This window comes from Oncorhynchus masou, chromosome 7 (assembly GCF_036934945.1).
Source record: "Oncorhynchus masou masou isolate Uvic2021 chromosome 7, UVic_Omas_1.1, whole genome shotgun sequence".
NCBI classification, from domain to species: Eukaryota; Metazoa; Chordata; class Actinopteri; order Salmoniformes; family Salmonidae; genus Oncorhynchus; species Oncorhynchus masou.
In genome coordinates this window covers 18,442,211-18,462,214 of record NC_088218.1, presented here as the reverse complement: position 1 = coordinate 18,462,214, position 20,004 = coordinate 18,442,211, and the positions used below count along the sequence as shown (strand labels likewise).

Sequence of the window (20,004 nt, the reverse complement as noted above, 5' to 3'; positions counted from 1 at the left end):
GCATGATTTCCATTGGCTGGGAAATTCGCTCCGAATGTGTTGATTGGCCATATTAGCGCAGGAAACGTGATAAGGGCGGTGCTAAAACGACATGGCGGCCATATTGAATTTCATATTGACAGTTGTTCCAAAGATTTTGCATCCGAGGCACAAGAAAGTGAAAGGTATTGGTGGAATAATCAGCGATTTCAGGACATTTGTCCTTAACCTTTAATGGTTGTGTTTCAACCAAGACATGGACGAAGATGAAGGACAGAGGAAACTAGATGCTGGAAGAGCAAAGGTTAGTAACGACTTATGGGTAATGCATCAAAGTAGTTGTCTAGCCATCAAGCTAACCTAGCTAAACGTATCAGTATCAGCAACATTGTCGTACAATAAAGTAATAGGTTGCAGTTGCTTGTTAAAGGTCCTTGCGTAAGTTCAAGTTTTAGCAACTAGTTGAATCGATAACAAAGCTAGACAACTGCATTTACATGTAGCTATGGTTAGCCGAGTCTAAACTAGCTACAGTATAGTAACTAGCTAAACCCTTAATTATTCATGAATTATAATGATCCAATTTGTGGCTTACTTAAACAAATGTTGGTATTGTTCTACCGTTGACTCAACAACCCAGCTGACGTTACAATGCCTAATTGAACTACCCTATTGTCTCATCTACTGTTTGACTTAACTAAATGCACCCAGTTTACTACTGATTATTAACGTAGCTAGCAGTTGGCTAGTTGTTGTAGAAACGGGATCTTATTCAGTTTGCTACCCAGCCCAAATATATTCCCCTTCTGTTTACAAATTAGTGTGGGCCGCTTACTGGGAGCGTATCATCCCTACTTGCCAAGTCGATGCAGGTGATGGCAGCCAGGATTGGGTTCGTCTGTGTATGTGGTTGCGTTTGAGATACACATTCTATACACAATTCTACGCAGGTGATCCGATAGTTGCAATGCATGGAGAGGTGTGAAACACTACCACTGAGGTTTAAAATTTCAAGACCAGGCAGGTCAATGTAAAATAACGACCCTATAATCCGTGCAGACTTTAGAGAAAATGTCTTGACCTGTCACCTGAGCATCAACCCTGCCATTCCCCACAACGGTTTCTATATCGCTTCGGGTATGACCTTTGCTTGGGGTGGCTTTCTCCCAACAGTTGTTGTTAATTTAGATTTGCATGTGCTATAGAATATGAGATATCTGACAGGCACACCCGAGTCTTGAAAGGATGTGTGAGCTACCTATTTTTGTCACACCTCAAACCTGGGTGATGCTCACGCAGCAGGTGTATGATGACTTAATTGATAAACCTTTGTTATTATGACAGAAATCCACCAACATGCAGCACAGTCAGTTGGTAAGTGAAGTGAAGTGTGGCATGGCTCTTGGGTTGTGGCGATTCTGTCTGTTGATCTAGAACAGGGGTGGCCAACCTTCCTCCAGGAGAGATACCGAGTATTATTCAGGCATTTTGCACCAGCCGTGCTCCAACACACCTGATTCAGCTTATCAAGGTCCTGGTGAGCAGCTGATTAGCAGCAAAAAGTCTGCGGTAGCTCCAGCTCTGCATGTGGGGGTTTGACCACCCCCTGGTCTATCTATGGGATCTATTGATCTGTTTTGGGATGTTGTTGACTCATCACTGTCTTGCCTCTGTCTGTTTTTGTGGATAGACTGATTGAAGTTGTCCCCCTAGACACTAATCCACAAGCAGTCTTCAGTTGTTGTTGTGTCCCCCCTAATGGTTGAGTTAGTGGAGGGCTCTCTGATATCATAGCAGGTGTGTCAATGTGAACACACACCATCAGATGGCGCCATGACACTAAACCTGGCCTCTGGTCCTCCAGTACCCCCAACAGTACACATTTTTATTGTAACCCTGGACAAGCACGCCTGGTTTAACTTAACAACTAATCATGAAGCCCTCAATGAGATGAATGAGGTGCGTTTGTCCAGGGCTACAATGAAACTGTGTACTGTTAGGGGTACTCAAGGACCACGGTTGGGAAACACTGGTCTGAAATAGTATAGAAAAAAGGGTGCAGTTTCAGATAACAGAACACATTGGATCCCAGTAGGCCTTCTCTTGCAGTTAGCATCCCAACCCTCACGTGATACTTCTGATGGAGCTAGTATGCCCTCAAATATAGCAACAGTATTAGACAAGTTGAAAACAAATGGGCATGACATAGTCTACAGTAGGCTTTTTCATGCTGTACTTAATTGTGAAATCGTCAGTGAGCCACTTGTGGCAGCTGTTGCTATGGTGACGTGCCACGTCTGCATCAGTTGTCTTTTGATTTGAGGCATACCAAGCTCCAGTCTTCAGTTTGAACACACAGCCTACATACGTACACACACAGCTGCCTGTCTGATAGTGTTAGTGTGTAGAGCAGCGTCTTCGACTACAGCTAAGTCTCACTTTATCACAGAGTCAGACACAGGAGGCTGTGGATGGTGAGTGGGTGTAGAGTGGGTGTAGAGTGGGTGTGTACAGTATCTGCTGAAAGCTGGGCAGACTTCAATCGAGTAGAACAGCCCACATGTAGAGATTAGGCATTAAAACACACACACACACACACTCTTTTGGGTCAGTAGCACTGCTCAATGCAACATGCGTTCTGGGGCTGGACATGACATGGGTCGGCTTGTTACGGGTTTGCTTGGGTTGGAACAAAACACGTGCTACCACCTTGACACACACTTTGGGCTCGAGACAAAGCTCCTCATGCGTTCTCTGCATTACACTGCCATCCCAACCCTCGGCGGGAGGTTGAAGTGTCATATTGAGACTTGTGTGCTTGTCTGCCGTTTATGTTGTCTTATCTGTGTGGGATTGATAGATTGGTTTGACGGTTTGAAAGGGAGAGAAAGGCTGCGTGGGGGAGAGAGAGCGTCAGAGGTGGAGCGTTATACGAGGGTCTCTGAACCACTCTAATCTGATTTTAAGCTGCTTATAGGAGAGAGAGAGAGAGAGAGAGAGAGAGAGGGACAGGGATGTTGAAAGATGCACAATTACACGGACTGAATCAGTGCACTTGGCCTTAAAAATGTCAGGAGGTTTTTCCGATCGCTTTGTTGGGAACCCGTGATAGTGGTTTTGGGAGATCTACGGAGAGATGCTGGGAGGAAGACTGTTAGGACTAAGTGGAGACTGGTTGGTTGACTGCTTTGGACTGGCAATGTGCTGAGGCTTTCATTCTCTGCTGGTTCAATCAGGGATGTTACCTGAGTGCTGGGAAGATGATCTGAATCAAACTCTTGTTCTTGCTCATTGGGCGGATGAAAACCTTCACCCCTTCAACCTATAGCCTTTTCTGACTTCTTTAATCACTGGGATGATTGATTGGAACTTTGGCCTTTTATTCCTTGATCGGAATGATGGTTTTGAACTTCGATGGACTTTGGTGAACTCTGACTTCTAACCCCTAACATGCTGATAGTGTGGTGGTGTTCAGCCCTCCTGACCTACGTATCCCTCTACCTCTCCCTGTCCTTCCTGCGTAGCTTGCGAGCTTCCGACAGAAAAGGGCGAAAGGCGACGGTCAAGTCGCGCAGAAAAAGACGCAGAAGGGGAAGGGCCCGTCTCCAACGCAGAATGACGGCCCAGCGCAAGGTCGCCCCCTAGGGTTGCACCTCCGGACAGACGGCAACGCCACACAGCAGGACCGCATGTGTAACAATGAGGTGAGCCTCTGGCTGAATGAATGAAAGGAATGTAAATATCCACACTGTTGCATAGGCTGACTCTATAGTTTAATGCAGCATTTCGATCATAAGGTCTTTGTCAGATTTGATTGTATGCCAATCCAATCCCAACTCTATGAGCATGTATCTCTCCATGGGTCAGACCATGTCATTCGTTCCTCTGTGGAAAGAAATGGGTTACTAAACACAAAGATGCTTGTGGCGGCTGGTTGTCATAGCAACATGAATTGGATTACTGTGAACTCTATGTACAGGCTTTAAAGGGGAAGGCCATCTAGTTTCATGGAAGTAATAAAGCAAGTGTGTTCAATGAGTTGTTTGTGCAATGCTAGAACAAAAGCCTGCACCATCTGCGTCACCCTATAGCTCTCAATGGCTAAGATTAGTCACACTGCTTTAAAGGTATAGTTCACCCAAATGATCAAGCTTGTCTGGTTTTCTAGATAACCAAGCAATTAGTCTATGAATATGTGCAATATGACTAGGTTTACTTACCCAAAACTTATTTTTGAACCCTTAAGGAACCACAATGTTTTGGGGAGACCGATCAGAGCCATCTTCCAGAGGTCCAGTGGAGCCAGGGGCACTTGGAGCAACACCATCCCCAGGAGGTAAGCAGTGTCCTGGGGAGGCAGGCGGTCAGTGGGCATCCTGAGGAGATAGCGGTTGTGGGAGAGGAGGTCCTAGTGGTTTGCACTGGAAAAGATCAGCTCAAGGTATTGAACTGTGCCGACACACAGGGTTTATTTAAGCAATAAGGCCCGAGGAGGTGTGCTATATGGCCAATAAACCACGGCTAAGGATACAGTGCTTGGATACAGCCCTTAGCCGTGGTATATTGGCCTTATTCCACAAACCCCCAAGGTGCCTTATTGCAATTCTAAACTGGTTGCCAATGTAATTAGACTTCAGAAAGTATTCAAACCCCTTGAGTTATTCCACATTTTGTTACAGCCTGAATTCAAAATGGATTAAATAGATAATTTTTCTCACCCATCTAAACACGATACCCCATAATGACTAATTGAGTTAATGTTTTTAGAAGTGTTAGCAAATTTGTTAAAAATGTAATCTCATTTACATAAGTATTCACACTCCTGAGACAATATGTAAGAGCTTTACACACCTGGATTGTACAATATTTGCCTATTATTCTTTTCAAAATTCTTCAAGCTCTGTCAAATTGGTTGCTAGAAAACCATTTAAGTCTTGCCATAGATTTTCAAGCAAGCAACTCCAGTGTAGATTTGGCCTTGTTTTAGGTTATTGTCCTGCTGAAAGGTGAATTCATATCTCAGTGACTGGTGGAAAGCAGACTGAACCAGGTTTTACTCTAGGATTTTGCCTGTGCTTACCTCCATTCCATTTATTTATTTTTATCCTGGAAAAACTCTCCAGTCCTTAATGGTTACATACCCATAACATGATGCAGCCACCACTATGTTTGAAAATATGGAGTGGTACTCTGTAATCTGTTGTATTGGATTTGCCCCAAACATAATACTTTGTATTCAGGACAAGAATTTAATTCCTTTGCCACATTTATTGCTGTGTTACTTTAGTGCCTTGTTGCAAACAGGATGCATGTTTTGGAATATTTTTCTGTTCCTTTCACTCTGTCAATTAGATTAGTACTGTGAAGTAACTAAATCTACAATCGTACATTTTCTCCTATCACAGCCATTAAACTCTGTACCAATAGGTGCCCTTCTTTGTGAGGCATTGGAAAACCTTCTTGGTCGTTGTAGTTGAATCTGTGCTTGTAATTCACTACTCATCTGAGGGAGAAAAAAATTATGTGTGGGGCAAAACGATGAGGTAGTCATTCAAAAATCATGTTAAACACATTGCACATAGTGAGTCAATGCAACTTATTATGTGAGTTAAGTAAATCTTTACTCCTGAACTTGTTTAGGCTTGCCATAAGTGGTTGAATACTTATTGACTTAAGACTTTTCATTTGTAAAAATGTAGATAAACATAATTCCACTTTGACATTATGGGGTATTGTGTGTAGGCCAGTGATAACAAATCTCAATTTAATCCATTTTAAATTCAGGCTGTAAAGCAATAACAAAGTCTAGTGAATACTTTCTGAAGGTACATCTTTCTCATCCATGCTTCTCTCTGCTCCCTCCCTAACTTCCTCCCTCCCCATTTCTCTCTCTCTCTGCTCTCTCTCTCTGCTCTCTCTCTCTGCTCTCTCCGCCCTCACTCTCTCTGCCTGTTCCTCTCACTCTGTTACATTTTGCATTCCCCTTGCAATCATATATGTGGCATTTAGCAGACAATTTTAATCCAAAGTGAACAGAATAAAATGTAATTAAGTAAGGTGTTTTACGTCTGTGTGCGCATCCGTGTCTGACTCTATAGTCTCTCTCTCTCTGCAGCAGTTACAGGCCGCAGTAGAGAAGCGTAATGAGATCATCAGCAGACTGAGCTGTAACCTGCAGGAGGCGCTGGAGAGCAGAGACAAGGAACAGCAGGAGGCCTTCTTCCTCACTGGACAGATACAGGCTCTGAAGATGCAGCTACAGCAGGTTCACGCTCACACACACACACTTCAAAAAATGTTAAACAAGTACAGTACACATGATTGTGATTGACAAAATTAAAATGTTTTATTTTATTTTACTGCTATTAATGAAATAGTGATTGTAAGCTCTTCGATGTCCCTGTTGTCTTTTCCAGACCTCTCAGTTCTTTCCCTCCAGGACCCAGTGGGGCTCAGAGCTCTCCCTAGACCAGCGGCAGGCCTCCCGGCCTGGCCACAGCTCCCACGACCTTCCCTCACTCCCCAACCACCTGGAGGTCCCAGTGACAGTACCAGGGAACCAAATACGCACACTCCGAATGGAACATGAACAGACTGGAGCTGGGTGCGAGAGCCCAGAACAATGCATTGATCCTGAGATGGATGTACTGATACACACATTGAGGAGAGAGCTGCTAGAGGAGAGGGAGAAAAACCAGCTCATGCTTTCCCAACTAGAAGAGGAGAGGACAGGGAGGGAGGAGGAGAGGAGAGAGATCCACCAGTACAAGGAGGAGAAGGAGGTGTTGAATAGGGAATTGCAGGAGCTAAGGAGGAGACTGGAGGAGGAGAGGGAGAGAAGGAACGAGAGGGAGGATGAGCGAGAGATCAGGGAAAGACAGGAAGAGGAGAAGAGGAGACTTGGAGAGGAGTTGCAGAGAGTCCGACAGGTGTTGGGGGAGAGAGGGAGAACGAGAGAGGAGTTGGTGTTCAAGGCTTCTAAAGACAAACTGAACCGGGCCAAGGCCAGTGTGGAGGAGGAGGATGGAGAGAGGGAGAGAGAGGAGTGCCTTCTAGACCTGTCCCTCCCCACTGATGGCACCCCGCTGTTGGAGCGCTACCTCCCCTCGGCCCTCCCCTCACACACACACTTGTCCTGGGCCAATGAAACTCTGGAGGAGTGCAGCTTTCTGGAAGGGCACAGCCTGCTGGACAACTCTGGCAACTACAGGTCAGAGGGAAATTACTGTGTGTGATTTTGCCCTTATGGTGGATTTTTTTTTTTTCTTCCCCCATACAAATCACATCTCCTAATCTCTCTCCTTTCAGTCCTCTCATCCCTCTCTCCCTCCATCCCACCACAGGTTTGAGCTGGACAGTGACATCATCAGCGGTGGTGACCAATCCCAGCTGTCCTTTTCGCACGAAGAACAGACTCACTTTTCTGTCCCACAATCCACTGCACAGTCCCACCACCCCGACCCTGAGAATGAAACCTTGCCCTCTTTCGCCTCCCAGTGGCAGAACGACCCCCTCTCTGTCTCACGAGACGCCAGTGAGACCTCTGAGAGGCTCAGTGAGACGTCGGAGAGTCAGGAGGTCTCAGACCTGGGCAAGGAGCTGCTCATCCAGCAGTGTGGAGACCTCAGGGAGGAGGTGGCTCTGAGGGAGAGGGAGAAGGAGGTGGTGATGGAGGAGTTGAGGAGGAGCGCTGAGGATCTGGAGGAGGCCAGTGCCAGGTGAGTGTGTTATGTGTGCCTGAGGCCAGTGCCAGGTGAGTGTGTTATGTGTGCCTGTCTTCCATATCTTTGTGTTGGAGAACTTACAGCTCATGTTCATGGTGTGTGTGTAGGTGGGCCCAGGTCTCTGAGGAGCTGCAGGAGGTGCACTGGAAGCTTGAGGAGGAGCGAGAGAAGAGGAGGAGAGCTGAGGAGGTCAGCCTGAAAACACACGAAGAGGACAATCTGAAGAACAGACTCTGCACCTTAATGGAGGAGAGAGAGAAAGAGATGGAGAGACTCAACTCTCCTCTCCTAGAGAAGGAGGGAGGTACTCTCCTCCCCAGCCAGGAACGAGTGATGGAACAGCTAAAAGTGGAGAAATCTCTCCTCCTCGCTCGTCTCAAACAGCAGGAGGAGCTGCTCTCCTCTGTCCGGTTGGAGAAAGGAAGCAACAAGGAGAAAGAGGAGGAGGAGGAGAAGAGTGTCCTCTCCAGGTTGAAGCAGCAGGAGCAGCTGGTCTCTTCTCTGCAGGAGGTGAAATGGGCAGGAGACTCTGTCTCCTCTGAAGTTCATGCTCTGTTTGGAATACGGCTACAGTCACTACAGGTAGCTAGGAGCTTTCTTCCTACTCCCTCACTACTTCTCCCTCTTTTCAATTTCCCTCTCTCTTGTTTCTCCTCATCTTCCACTAGCTAATCCTGGTGTTCTTCTCTCCCTCTAATGGATTTGTTTGGTTCTAATTGGGTCCAAGCTAATAACCCCGCCTCTCCTCTCCAGACCCATCGTGACCAGCTTCTAGCGCTGTTGGAAGAAACTAAAACCAGGCACAAAACCACCACCGCTCTCCTCAGTCAGAAAACCCTGGAGCTCGAAACCGCTCAGAAAGAGATGGACAGAGTCCAGAAGGAGGCGGAGACAGCGAGGCAGGACGCGGAGCAGAGGGAGAGGAGGACAGAGCAGATGGAGAGGGAGAAAACAGAGGTAGAGTCTGAGTTGCTGTGTCTGAGACAGAATCTGTGGAACCTGGAGGAGCTGCAGGCCCAGGGAGTGAGGGAGGAGGGCAGAAGGAGAGAGGAGGAGATGGACAGAACCACACAGAGGATGGAGAAGGTTATGGCGGAGGAGCTGGAGGAGTTCCAGAGACAGCTCCGAGACAAGGAGGAAGAGGTGTGGAGGAGGGTGGTTGTGGTGAGGAGGAGGATGATGATTTGACTATATGTATTTGGACCTGTTCAGGAAGTACTGAACAGACATATGAATTCTATTTTTCAGGTGGCAGAGGAGAGGGAGAAGTGGGAGGTGGAGAGGCAGGAGAAGGACGGGGAGGTGCAGGGGGTGAGACGCCTGCTGGAGGAGCAGCGGAGGGAGAGGGAGCAGGAGGTGAAAGCGCTCCTGGAGCAGCAGATGCGGTCTGTGGAGGAGGCCACAGAGAGACTGAGAAGATCTCACAGTGAGGACGTGCAGGAGCTGCAGGAGAAACACCAGGAGGAGGTGTCTGAGCTGAGCGGCCGTCTGGAGAGAGAGCTGTGTGAGCAGAGACGCAGTCTGGAGGAGGAGCAGAAGAGACAGATCAGCCTTATCAAACAGGTACACACACACACTACAACAACAACCTATTCACATACCTGTGTTCTGCTAGTCATCCACCCTCTCTCTCTTGTGTTCTGTCTCCAGGTGAACGAGAGAGAACACCAGAGGATGCTGTTGGAGATGTCACAGCAGAGGGAGGAGCTTAGCCGTTTGAAGGCAGAGCTATCAGGGGACCAGAGGGAGAGCATGGAGACAGCCCACCAAGCAGAACTACTGCAGATACAGGTACACACACACACACACACACACACACACACACACACACACACAACCACCCCTACCAGGTTAGCCGATAATAGCCGGCCAGTTGTCCCAAAAAATATTAAATTATTCATTGATGGAAATACCAGACTATTCAGTGAAATTCAATTAGCGCATGTATTTTCATTGGTCGTTATGTTTATCACACGCACAGCATACAGATACAGAACCTAATATGAGCGGAAAATCTGTCAGTGGCGAGAGCTGCTGCAACAGGTCCTCAAACAGCTCATTCCTTCCTGCTGGAGTGAAACATGCTTTTATAAGCCCAATCATAGTCAAGGACCATATCACCTCCACCCTAGACCCACTCCAATTTGCTTACCGCCCAAATAGGTCCACAGACGACGCAATCTCAACCACACTGCACACTGCCCTAACCAATCTGGACAAGAGGAATACCTATGTGAGAATGCTGTTCATCGACAACAGCTCGGCATTTAACACCATAGTACCCTTCAAGCTCGTCATCAAGCTCGAGACCCTGGGTCTCGACCCCGCCCTGTGCAACTGGGTACTGGACTTCCTGACGGGCCGCCCCCAGGTGGTGAGGGAAGGCAACAACTTCTCCACCCCGCTGATCCTCAACACTGGGGCCCCACAAGGGTGCGTTGTGAGCCCTCTCCTGTACTCCCTGTTCACCCACGACTGCGCGGCCACGCACGCCTCCAACTCAATCATCAAGTTTGTGGACGACACAACAGTGGTAGGCTTGATTACCAACAACGACGAGACGGCCTACAGGGAGGAGGTGAGGTCCCTCAGAGTGTGGTGTCAGGAAAATAACCTCACACTCAACGTCAACAAAACTAAGGAGATGATTGTGGACTTCAGGAAACAGCAGAGGGAACACACCCCTATCCACATCGATGGAACAGTAGTGGAGAGGGTAGTAAGTTTTAAGTTCCTCGGCATACACATCACAGACAAACTGAATTGGTCCACTCACACAGACAGCATCGTGAAGAAGGCGCAGCAGCGCCTCTTCAACCTCAGGAGGCTGAAGAAATTCGGCTTGTCACCAAAAGCACTCACAAACTTCTACAGATGCACAATCGAGAGCATCCTGGCGGGCTGTATCACCGCCTGGTACGGCAACTGCTCCGCCCACAACCGTAAGGCTCTCCAGAGGGTAGTGAGGTCTGCACAACGCATCACCGGGGGCAAACTACCTACCCTCCAGGACACCTACACCACCCGATGTTACAGGAAGGCCATAAAGATCAAGGACAACAGCCACCCGAGCCACTGCCTGTTCACCTCGCTATCATCCAGAAGGCGAGGTCAGTACAGGTGCATCAAAGCTGGGACCGAGATACTGAAAAACAGCTTCTATCTCAAGGTCATCAGACTGTTAAACAGCAACCACTAACTTTGAGTGGCTGCTGCCAACACACTGACTCAACTCCAGCCACTTTAATAATGGGAATTGATGGGAAATGATGTAAAATATATCACTAGCCACTTTAAACAATGCTACCTAATATAATGTTTACATACCCTACATTATTCATCTCATATGTATACGTATATACTGTACTCTATCATCTACTGCATCCTTATGTAATACATGTATCACTAGCCACTTTAACTATGCCACTTTGTTTACATACTCATCTCATATGTATATACTGTACTCGATACCATCTACTGTATCTTGCCTATGCTGCTCTGTACCATCACTCATTCATATATCCTTATGTACATATTCTTTATCCCCTTACACTGTGTATAAGACAGTAGTTTAGGAATTGTTAGTTAGATTACTTGTTGGTTATTACTGCATTGTCGGAACTAGAAGCACAAGCATTTCGCTACACTCGCATTAACATCTGCTAACCATGTGTATGTGACAAATAAAGTTTGATTTGATTTTCTTCGCGTGTTAGATGTTTTGATGGCCACGATTTAAAGACTTACTATTTTTATTCCTCAATTGGTCATTGTAGCTCGCTTCCCATTCGTTACTCGTCTTGTTGGCTGAGGAAAAGTAATTGTGGCAGGTAATCTATCATCTCTTCCAAAGTGCGCATCGGTTTTTAGTAAGGATGCGTGTCGTTGCATCCTCAAGTTGCGTGTTCTGTTAAAGCTGCAATATGTCACTTTTTGGGAGACCCGACCAAATTCTCATAGAAATGTGTGTTAGAGATCTGTCATTGTCATTGAAAGCATGTCTAAGAAGAGGTAGAGCTGTTTTATGTGTGGTATTTCTATGCTTCCCATTAAGATATTTCACAGTGGTTTAGATGGTACAATGATGCTGTACACTTTACTTGCTTTGTTACATAAACTGAAATTAAGCAAAATATTTGAATTTTAGCAACCAGGAAACGGTAGAGCGATCTTTAAAATTAATAACCATAATCTAAATGTGTTTTCTGTCATTCTGAGCACTGTGGGTGTACGCCTTAATTAGGTTGCGCACCCAATGTTTCCTTCAAATGTCTGGCTTCACATTTTCCTAATGGAAACCCTACCCCCTACCTACCTCTCTCTCTTATGTATCGCGCTATAGAGCCAACAGGCTCTGGAGCTGGAGGCGCTGCGTCTGAGCCTGACCAACCACCAAACGACCCAGCTAGAGCTCTCCCAGACCAACCTGCAGCGGGAGCGGGAGGCCTCTCTAAGTGAGCTCCAGGCTTCCCTCAGGGAGAAGTGGGCCCAGGAGAGGGCCGTGCTGCAGGCCAGACAGCAGTTTGAGGTGGAGAGGCTGAGAGCTGAGAGTGAGGAGAGGATCCAGCGAGAGCAGCAGGAGTATCACAGGAACATGGGTGAGGATGATGGTTGTAGAATAGGGCCTTCTCACTCAGATGCTCCAATGCATAGCTCTGTCTAACAAATGGACCTGATCGAGAAAACTGTCATTGGTGACCGTTTTTGTCGTTGTGTGTGTGTAGATGCTCTGAGGCATGAGTGTGAGAGTCGTGTCTCCCAGGAGAGAGCGTCCATGGAGGAGCGGCAGGCTGCAGAAATAGTGGCCTTGAGGTCCCGGTGGCAGCAGGAGTCAGAGAAGGCCCAGTCAGAGCTCCAGACACAGCTGTCAGAGGATCAGCTATCACTCTCCTCTACCCAGGCAGCCTTCACCCAGACTGGGGCAGATCTGTCCGAGAACCAGGCTTGCCAGGAGGAGCTCCAGAGGCTGGAGGGGGAGCTGAGCCAGGCCTGGACCGACAGGGACGCTGCTGCCCGTGAGTCGACTAATAAGTGTTATTGATTTTGTCCGCATGTTGTAAACACATGGTAAGGATGTTATGAATGTGTTACTGCTACTCTCCAGGTGCAGTGGAAGATCTGGTGTCCAGACATCAAGTGGTGCTGCAGGAGAGAGAGGAACAAACACGGCAGCTACAGCAGGAGGTGAACACACATACACTTCTGTTTCTGAGGTTTGCTTTATGCTTTGGATGGTGCCTTTCCTAAACATCTCTCTCTCTCTTCCCCCCCCCCCCCCGTTAGGTGTGTCGTCTGCATAGGGAGCAAGTGACTCTGAGACAGACCTGTGACCAGAAGGTTGCTCAGCTAGACAACATGAGGACCAACCGCCAGGAACTGGGACGTGAGTATACACACACACACACACACACTCTGTACCTATGCTAGAACATAATTGGTTTAGTCAGCCATCAGAATTTCAGATACCTTCTCATTTTCCTTCGCCTCGCTCCCCAGAGTTGAAGGAGCAGCTGCTAGCTCGTTCGTCGCGGGTGGATGACATTGAGCGTCTGCAGGCGGAGTTTAACGAGCAGAGGCAGGAGATCAATGAGCAGAACGAGGTCGAGCTGGAGAACCTGAGGAGGTACGCGCACGCACACACACCTATGCAGCTGAATGTGATCTACACACACCTATACAGGTAGGTACATGCACAGGGTATACAAATGAACACACACCAATGTAAACCCATGCAAGTGAACACACACTTACAGCCCAGTAATGTGTACCCGGTCAGGTACTTTGAGCAGTGTCTGCGAGTAGCAGAGGAGAGCTACCGGGAGGAAATAGCCCTGCTGCAGCTGAGACTGGTGGAGGGAGCCTTGGAGGACTCTGTACTCAAGACCCAGGATGCTAGGTATGCTAGTAGGCCTCGATCGGCTAATCTGCCCAGCAGCCGCCAATTGCACACAATCTATAAGCCTGGGCCAGTGGTGGGCCATCTTACTGACCGCTGTCGTGTGTGTGTAGTTTCCTGTCTAAAGGGAGAGGGGAGGAGTTGAGGAACGATGTTCTGGCTGAGATCACACTGAAACTGGAGAAACACCAGGAGGCGTTTGACCAGCTGCGTGTCCAGTTGGAGGAGAGACACACTAAGGAACTGTCTAACCTACGGTCCTCTCCGGCCCTGCCCTACAGAGAGGAGCTGCTACAGGTACACACACATACACCAGGGTTTTACCATTAACCGGTAATAGCCAGCTTTTGCCCCCCCCCCCCCCTCCAAAAATAATGAAAAGACAATATATAAAACTGGCCTTGCCAATTGTCCGGGAGAAATAAATAAATCCCATAGGCCAAAATGCCAGTATTCATTGATTGAAATATCTGTCGATGGCGCGCGAGAGCTGCTGCTACAGATCATCAAACAGCTCGTTTATTGCTGCTGGAGTGAAACGTGCTTTTATAAACACAATCATTGCGCAACAGTTCTTAATGCAGTTTTGATGGCCACGATTTAATAATAGCTTGTTATTTCTCATCTGGTAGTTGAAGCACGCTTCCCATTCTCCATTTCAAGTGCCTAGGCAACTAGGCAGGATTCAGTGCGTCACACACCACTTTGAGATGCGCTGGAGGCAGTATGCATTTTGAAAACATACTTAATTGTTTGAAACTTCATATTATTAGGCATGTCTTACCTTGCTTCAAAGTAGCATAGCCAAAATCCAAGCAAATGTGCAGGCAATTATTTTATAAAGACTTCCATATGCCTTTGAAACCAGAAGCCTATTTCTCTTATGTTGGTTTTCAAATCAACTTTCATTGTCCAGTAGCCAAAGGCACAATCCTAGTCATATTAGCAACTCATGCTAGTTGTTACATCTTTAGATCTCCCCTCGTTCTACGTTTCTAACAGATATTTTCATCTCTTGAAATCGCTGGCATGTGCGGTGCCCTTTAGACAAGTGTTTTCCGCTAACTGTATTATGGAGTGAACATTCACACACAGCCTACTGCCTCGTGCACATTGCTGCGCTTAGAATGTAAAGCAATAATAGTTGATCAACATTTTAAGCTGAATGTTCTGATCTGTCGCATGAGCCTCGTTTCTTCTGAACGTTTTTTGGGGTGTATCCTAGGCCTACTGGTTGTATGAATTTGGGATTTATCAACCCACAACTGTCCCAGAGTCTGTTTGGGTTGGCTAGTTCTTTCTCTCACAGAACAAACGTTTCTTCTATGTGAAATAGTAAATTGACGTAGGCTTGTGATTTTGCTGTTCGTTACTCCTCTCGTTGGCTGAAGAAAAATACATGTGGACAGTGATTCTAACGTCTTCAAATTGCGCATCGGAATTTGTTAAGGACACAAGCCATAGACTCGAGGATGCAAAATGACTTCTGGAATTCAGAGCACTGTGGGTGGGACGCCCTAATCAGGTTACGCACCCAATGCATATTGGTCAGGCAAATGTAATAAATGTCCGGTAAATTAAAATGCTGCCGGCGCCACATTTTCCAAGCATAAACAGAGCGAACACACACACACACACACACACAGGAGCAGTCTCACCTTTGATCAGGCCTAGTCTTTCCCCTCACTCTTTCGTTTTCTCTCTAGGTGCGTTTGGACCTGACTGATCGTTACAATGGCGACCTGCAGGAGCTGAAGACTCGCCACGCCCTCGAGTTGGAACAACTCTGCGCTAAACTGTCAGACAGCCATGTCAGAGGTATACGGACACACACACACAAGCAATTGGAATATTCTTCAACATATAAAAAGGTTTTCTCTTTCCCTCAATTTATCCTTTTCCTCTAATCTCTTCCACACAGAGCTGACGAGGGTGCGTCTGGAGGCTGCCAGACAGGTGGAGGTATGAATGATGATAGTGAATGAATTAGATTCTGTGAATCGAAGTTCTGTTAAGTTTCCAGTGGGAGTAGGTTTGCTAATGTGATGTGAACAGGTGGAGGTGGAGCATAGGATGTGGTGTCACTCTGAGGAGCTGCAGACCAGAACGACCATGATCCAGAACCTGGAGACACAACTGGCTGCCGTGGCAGACACACACAACATGGAGCTACGCTCACGCACTATGAAGGTACACACACACACTCACAGCAAGTACATACAGTTGAAGTCGGAAGTTTACATACACCTTAGCCAAATGCATTTAAACTCAGTTTTTCACAATTCCTGACATTTAATCCTAGAAAAATTGCTTGTTTTAGGTCAGTTAGGATCACCAGTTTATTTTAAGAATGTGAAATGTCAGAATAATAGTAGAGATTTATTTCAGCTTTTATTTCTTTCATTGTGTTCCCAGTGGGTAAGAAGTTTACATATACTCAATTAGTATTTGGTAGCGTTGCCTTTAAATTGTTTAACTTGGGTCAAACGTTTCAGGAAGCCTTCCACAAGCTTCCCACAATAAGTTGGGTGAATTTTGGCCCATTCCTCCTGACAGAGCTGGTTTGTAGGCCTTGCTAGCACATGCTTTTTCAGTTCTGCCCACACATTTTCTATAGGATTGATGGCCACTCCAATACCTTGACTTTGTTGTCCTTAAGCCATTTTGCCACAACTTTGTAAGTATGCTTGGGGTCATTGTCTATTTGGAAGACCCATTTACGACCAAGCTTTCTGACTGATATCTTGAGCTGTTGCTTCAATATATCCACATAATTTCCCTGCCTCATGATGCCATCTATTTTCTGAAGTGCACCAGTTCCTCCTTCAGCAAAGCACCCCCACAACATGATGCTGCCACCCCAGTGCTACACGGTTGGGATGATGTTCTTCGGCTTGCAAGCATCCCCCTTCTTCCTCCAAACATAACAATGGTCATTATGGCCAAACCGTTCTATATTTGTTTCATCAGACCAGAGGACATTTCTCCAAAAAGTATGATCTTTGCCCCCATGTGCAGTTGCAAACCGTAGTCTGGCTTTTTTTATGGCAGTTTTGGAGCAGTGGCTTCTTCCTTGCTGAGTGGACTTTCAGGTCATGTCGATATAGAACTTGTTTTACTGTGGATATAGATACTTTTGTACCGGTTCCCTCCAGCATCTTCACAAGGTCCTTTGCTGTTGTTCTGGGATTGATTTGCATGTTACGCACCAAAGTACGTTCATCTCTAGGAGACAGAACGCGTCTCCTTCCTGAGTGGTATGATGACTGCGTGCAGAACGCGTCTCCTTCCTGAGTGGTATGATGACTGCGTGCAGAACGCGTCTCCTTCCTGAGTGGTATGATGACTGCGTGCAGAACGCGTCTCCTTCCTGAGTGGTATGATGACTGCGTGCAGAACGCGTCTCCTTCCTGAGTGGTATGATGACTGCATGTTCCCATTGTGTTTATACAATGCGTACTATTGTTTGTAGAGATGAACGTGGTACCGTCAGGTGTTTGGAAATTGCTCCCTAGGATGAACCAGACTTGTGGAGGTCTACAATTGTTTTTCTGCAGTCTTGGCCGTTTTCTTTAGATTTTCCCATGATGACAAGCAAAGAGGCACTGAGTTTGAAGGTAGGCTTTGAAATATATCCACAGGTACACCTCCAATTGACTCTAATGATGTCAATTATCATATCAGAAACTTCTAAACCCATGACTTAATTTTCTGGAATTGTCCATGCTGTTTAAAGGCACAGTCAACTTAGTGTATGTAAACTTCTGACCCACTAGAGTTGTGATACATTGAAATCATCTGTCTGTAAACAATTGTCATGTGTTCAGTAGATGTCCTACCTGATTTGCCCAAACTATAGTTTGTCTACAAGACATTTGTGGAGTTGTTGAAAAACGAGTTTTAATGACTAAGTCTATGTAAACTTCTGACTTCAACTGTATAAACATTATTGTATGACAGCGTAATGAGTGTTGCCACATGTTGACCCAGAATGACCATATGCTGACCTGGATGTTTTGACCCTGAATGACTATGTTGACCTGGATGTTTTTAGCTGAAGCAGAGCTTTGCTGAGGAGCTGGGTGTGAAACTAGCAGAGGAACGTGTGATGGAGGAGATGACCCTGAGGAGAGTGGAGGAGGTGCAGAGGCTCAGACAGGAGCTCCAGGAGGAGGGGGAGGCACGGGTCTCTGCCCTGAGAGAGGAGATGGAAAGAGGGATGGCAGCGGAAAGGAAAGCTCTGGAGAAAGGGATTGAGGAGGCGAGAGTGGCGCTCAGGAGTCTACAAGCCTCACTGGACAACAACCAGAGTAAGTACATGAAAAGGTTTTGTGTAGTTCAACAACTCCCTTATTCTCCTGTCTCTTCTGTATGGTCTTTCCCCTTTGTCTCACATGTCTCTCCCCCAGACCCCCAGGCGGTGGCATTGAGACAGAGACTAGAGGCCCAGTACGAAGCTGAGCTGGCCAGGGCCAAGTCCACTGTGGCTGCTGAGGTCAAGGAGCTGACTGCTCTGCTTCAGGAGCAGGGAGACCAGAGGCTGCGCCAAGCCCAGGACAGGTGAGACCTGGCTGGGCTGGGGGGGGGGTCTGGAGGTTAATACAGTGTGTTTCATATAATACCAGAGATTCTCACGAGCTAGTGAAAGTTTGCCCCATAGTAAATGAATGCATTCACAGAGAGAGTTAACGCTCTGTATCTGTCCTTTCATCTGAAGTGAAATTAATCTGGCTGACCTGTTCTGTATGTGTGTAGGTTCCAGGAGGAGAGGGAGGAGTTGGAGCAGCGTCTGGCCCAGCAGGGTGAGGTTTCTCTGGGGGAGCTGAGGGAGGAACACATGGCTGCCATGGAACTCCTGAAAACCATGCTACTGACCAACCACACGAAGGACATGGACACGCTACGAACCAATCACAAAGCAGAACTGGAGTCCTTTTTGGCCAATCACAAGGCTGAGCTCAAAGCAATGGCAACGGAGATCGCAACAAAACACAAGGAGGAGCTTGTTGTCTTGGAAACCAGCCTTGAATCAAAACGCAAGGCAGAGCTCGATCGCCTGGAGGCAGTCCTACAGGAAACCAATGAGGCTCAGCTAGAGGCACAGGAGGCAGAGTTAGAACACCGGCATCAGGAAGAGAGGGATGAGCTGGAGAAGAGGATGCTGGGTAATATGGACACACTGGAAACCACGTACCTGAGGGAGATTCAGGTGAGAACATGCTCGCACACACACAGAGTTTTAAATCTTGTATATCTATATTCTACATTTCACATCTATTTTATCTTAATGTTCCCTTATCTCAGACTCTACGCTATCAGAAGTCACAGCTTGAGGCGGAGCATATGCGGGAAGTGGAGTGTGATGGGTTGGAGCAGCAGTCTGTCAGGGAGGAGCTGAGGAAGAAGCTGGCTCAGCTTCACATGGAGAAGTTTAGCGCCATGGCAACAGAGCTCAGCCACACCCACCAGGTGAGACAACAGTGGTCATTTGATGTCAAGGAAAGATGCAAATTCACCACAGTAAAAAAAGAAAAGTCTTGTGTATTCATTAGACAATTCTGTTTTCTCTTTATTGCTCTCTCTCTCAGAATGAGTTGACAATCCAGAGAGAGGCCTTAGAAGCTGAACACCACATGGCTCTGGAGGCCCTCAGGAAAAAGGTATTCATCCCTCCACCCCTTGGCTGGTCTATCCATTAGTCTGAGCATCTGTCCATCCATTCAGGTGTGTTTTGATCTGGTCGTGTCTGTCCCCAGGTCTTGGAGTTGGCGCAACAGCACTGCACCGCCTTAGAGGAGCTCACACGCACCTACACCTCAGAGACACAGCAACTCAACACACAGCACCAGCAGCAGCTTCAGGTCTGACACACTTGCGAACCATTCCAGAACATCCCATTCCCCTTCTCAGTAGTCTTAATGCTGACTGTGTCTCTAATGGCATATAAAAGCAAAGGGATTACTCTCTCATTGTGCGTTCACACACTGTATTAGAAGAAGTGTGTGTGTGTGTGTGTAGGAGCTAAAGAGTGCGTCTGTGAGAGAGCTACAGGTGTGTCGCCGGGACCTGGAGGAGTCGTTGTCACGGCAACGGCTGCACTTCCTGGAAGAGGTTGAGCTTCTGAAGGCCCAAGCAGAGGAGAGACTTCAGCACAAGATCAGCCAACTGAAGGTGAGACGAGGAGAGATATGGAGAGGGGGAGGGATGACAGGTGGAGGAAGAGGAATTAACTTGCTGTCTGATAGGCTAGAGGAAATATTCATCGTATTGCTTGAAGGCTCCAAATCCGAAGAGGGAGAGAGGGTGGGGAAAACGGGGTGAGGTCTTCATCAGTCTTAAACATTGCAATGAACTATACAGGAACATATGGTGGGTGTCTTTTTAGGATACATTTGGCTTGAACGC

The 20,004-nt window shown here is 47.1% G+C and overlaps 1 protein-coding gene across 1 annotated transcript in view; it reads left to right on the top strand.

Annotated features, from left to right (window-relative positions):
* The first annotated feature begins 109 nt into the window (after positions 1 to 109).
* Positions 110 to 20,004, top strand: part of LOC135543439 (pericentrin-like) — a 37,489-nt gene continuing 17,594 nt past the window's right edge. The window contains 28 exon segments of the mRNA XM_064970695.1: positions 110 to 283; positions 1,324 to 1,353; positions 3,504 to 3,683; positions 4,226 to 4,420; positions 6,095 to 6,244; positions 6,396 to 7,189; positions 7,323 to 7,697; positions 7,811 to 8,285; positions 8,457 to 8,846; positions 8,952 to 9,266; positions 9,354 to 9,494; positions 12,046 to 12,301; positions 12,428 to 12,718; positions 12,808 to 12,887; positions 12,987 to 13,086; positions 13,200 to 13,326; positions 13,480 to 13,599; positions 13,713 to 13,896; positions 15,306 to 15,417; positions 15,521 to 15,561; positions 15,655 to 15,789; positions 17,654 to 17,909; positions 18,009 to 18,159; positions 18,355 to 18,808; positions 18,904 to 19,068; positions 19,188 to 19,259; positions 19,356 to 19,460; positions 19,618 to 19,770. Of these exon segments, the coding sequence (XP_064826767.1) occupies positions 236 to 283; positions 1,324 to 1,353; positions 3,504 to 3,683; positions 4,226 to 4,420; positions 6,095 to 6,244; positions 6,396 to 7,189; positions 7,323 to 7,697; positions 7,811 to 8,285; positions 8,457 to 8,846; positions 8,952 to 9,266; positions 9,354 to 9,494; positions 12,046 to 12,301; positions 12,428 to 12,718; positions 12,808 to 12,887; positions 12,987 to 13,086; positions 13,200 to 13,326; positions 13,480 to 13,599; positions 13,713 to 13,896; positions 15,306 to 15,417; positions 15,521 to 15,561; positions 15,655 to 15,789; positions 17,654 to 17,909; positions 18,009 to 18,159; positions 18,355 to 18,808; positions 18,904 to 19,068; positions 19,188 to 19,259; positions 19,356 to 19,460; positions 19,618 to 19,770 (5,895 nt within the window). The 5' untranslated portion in view covers positions 110 to 235.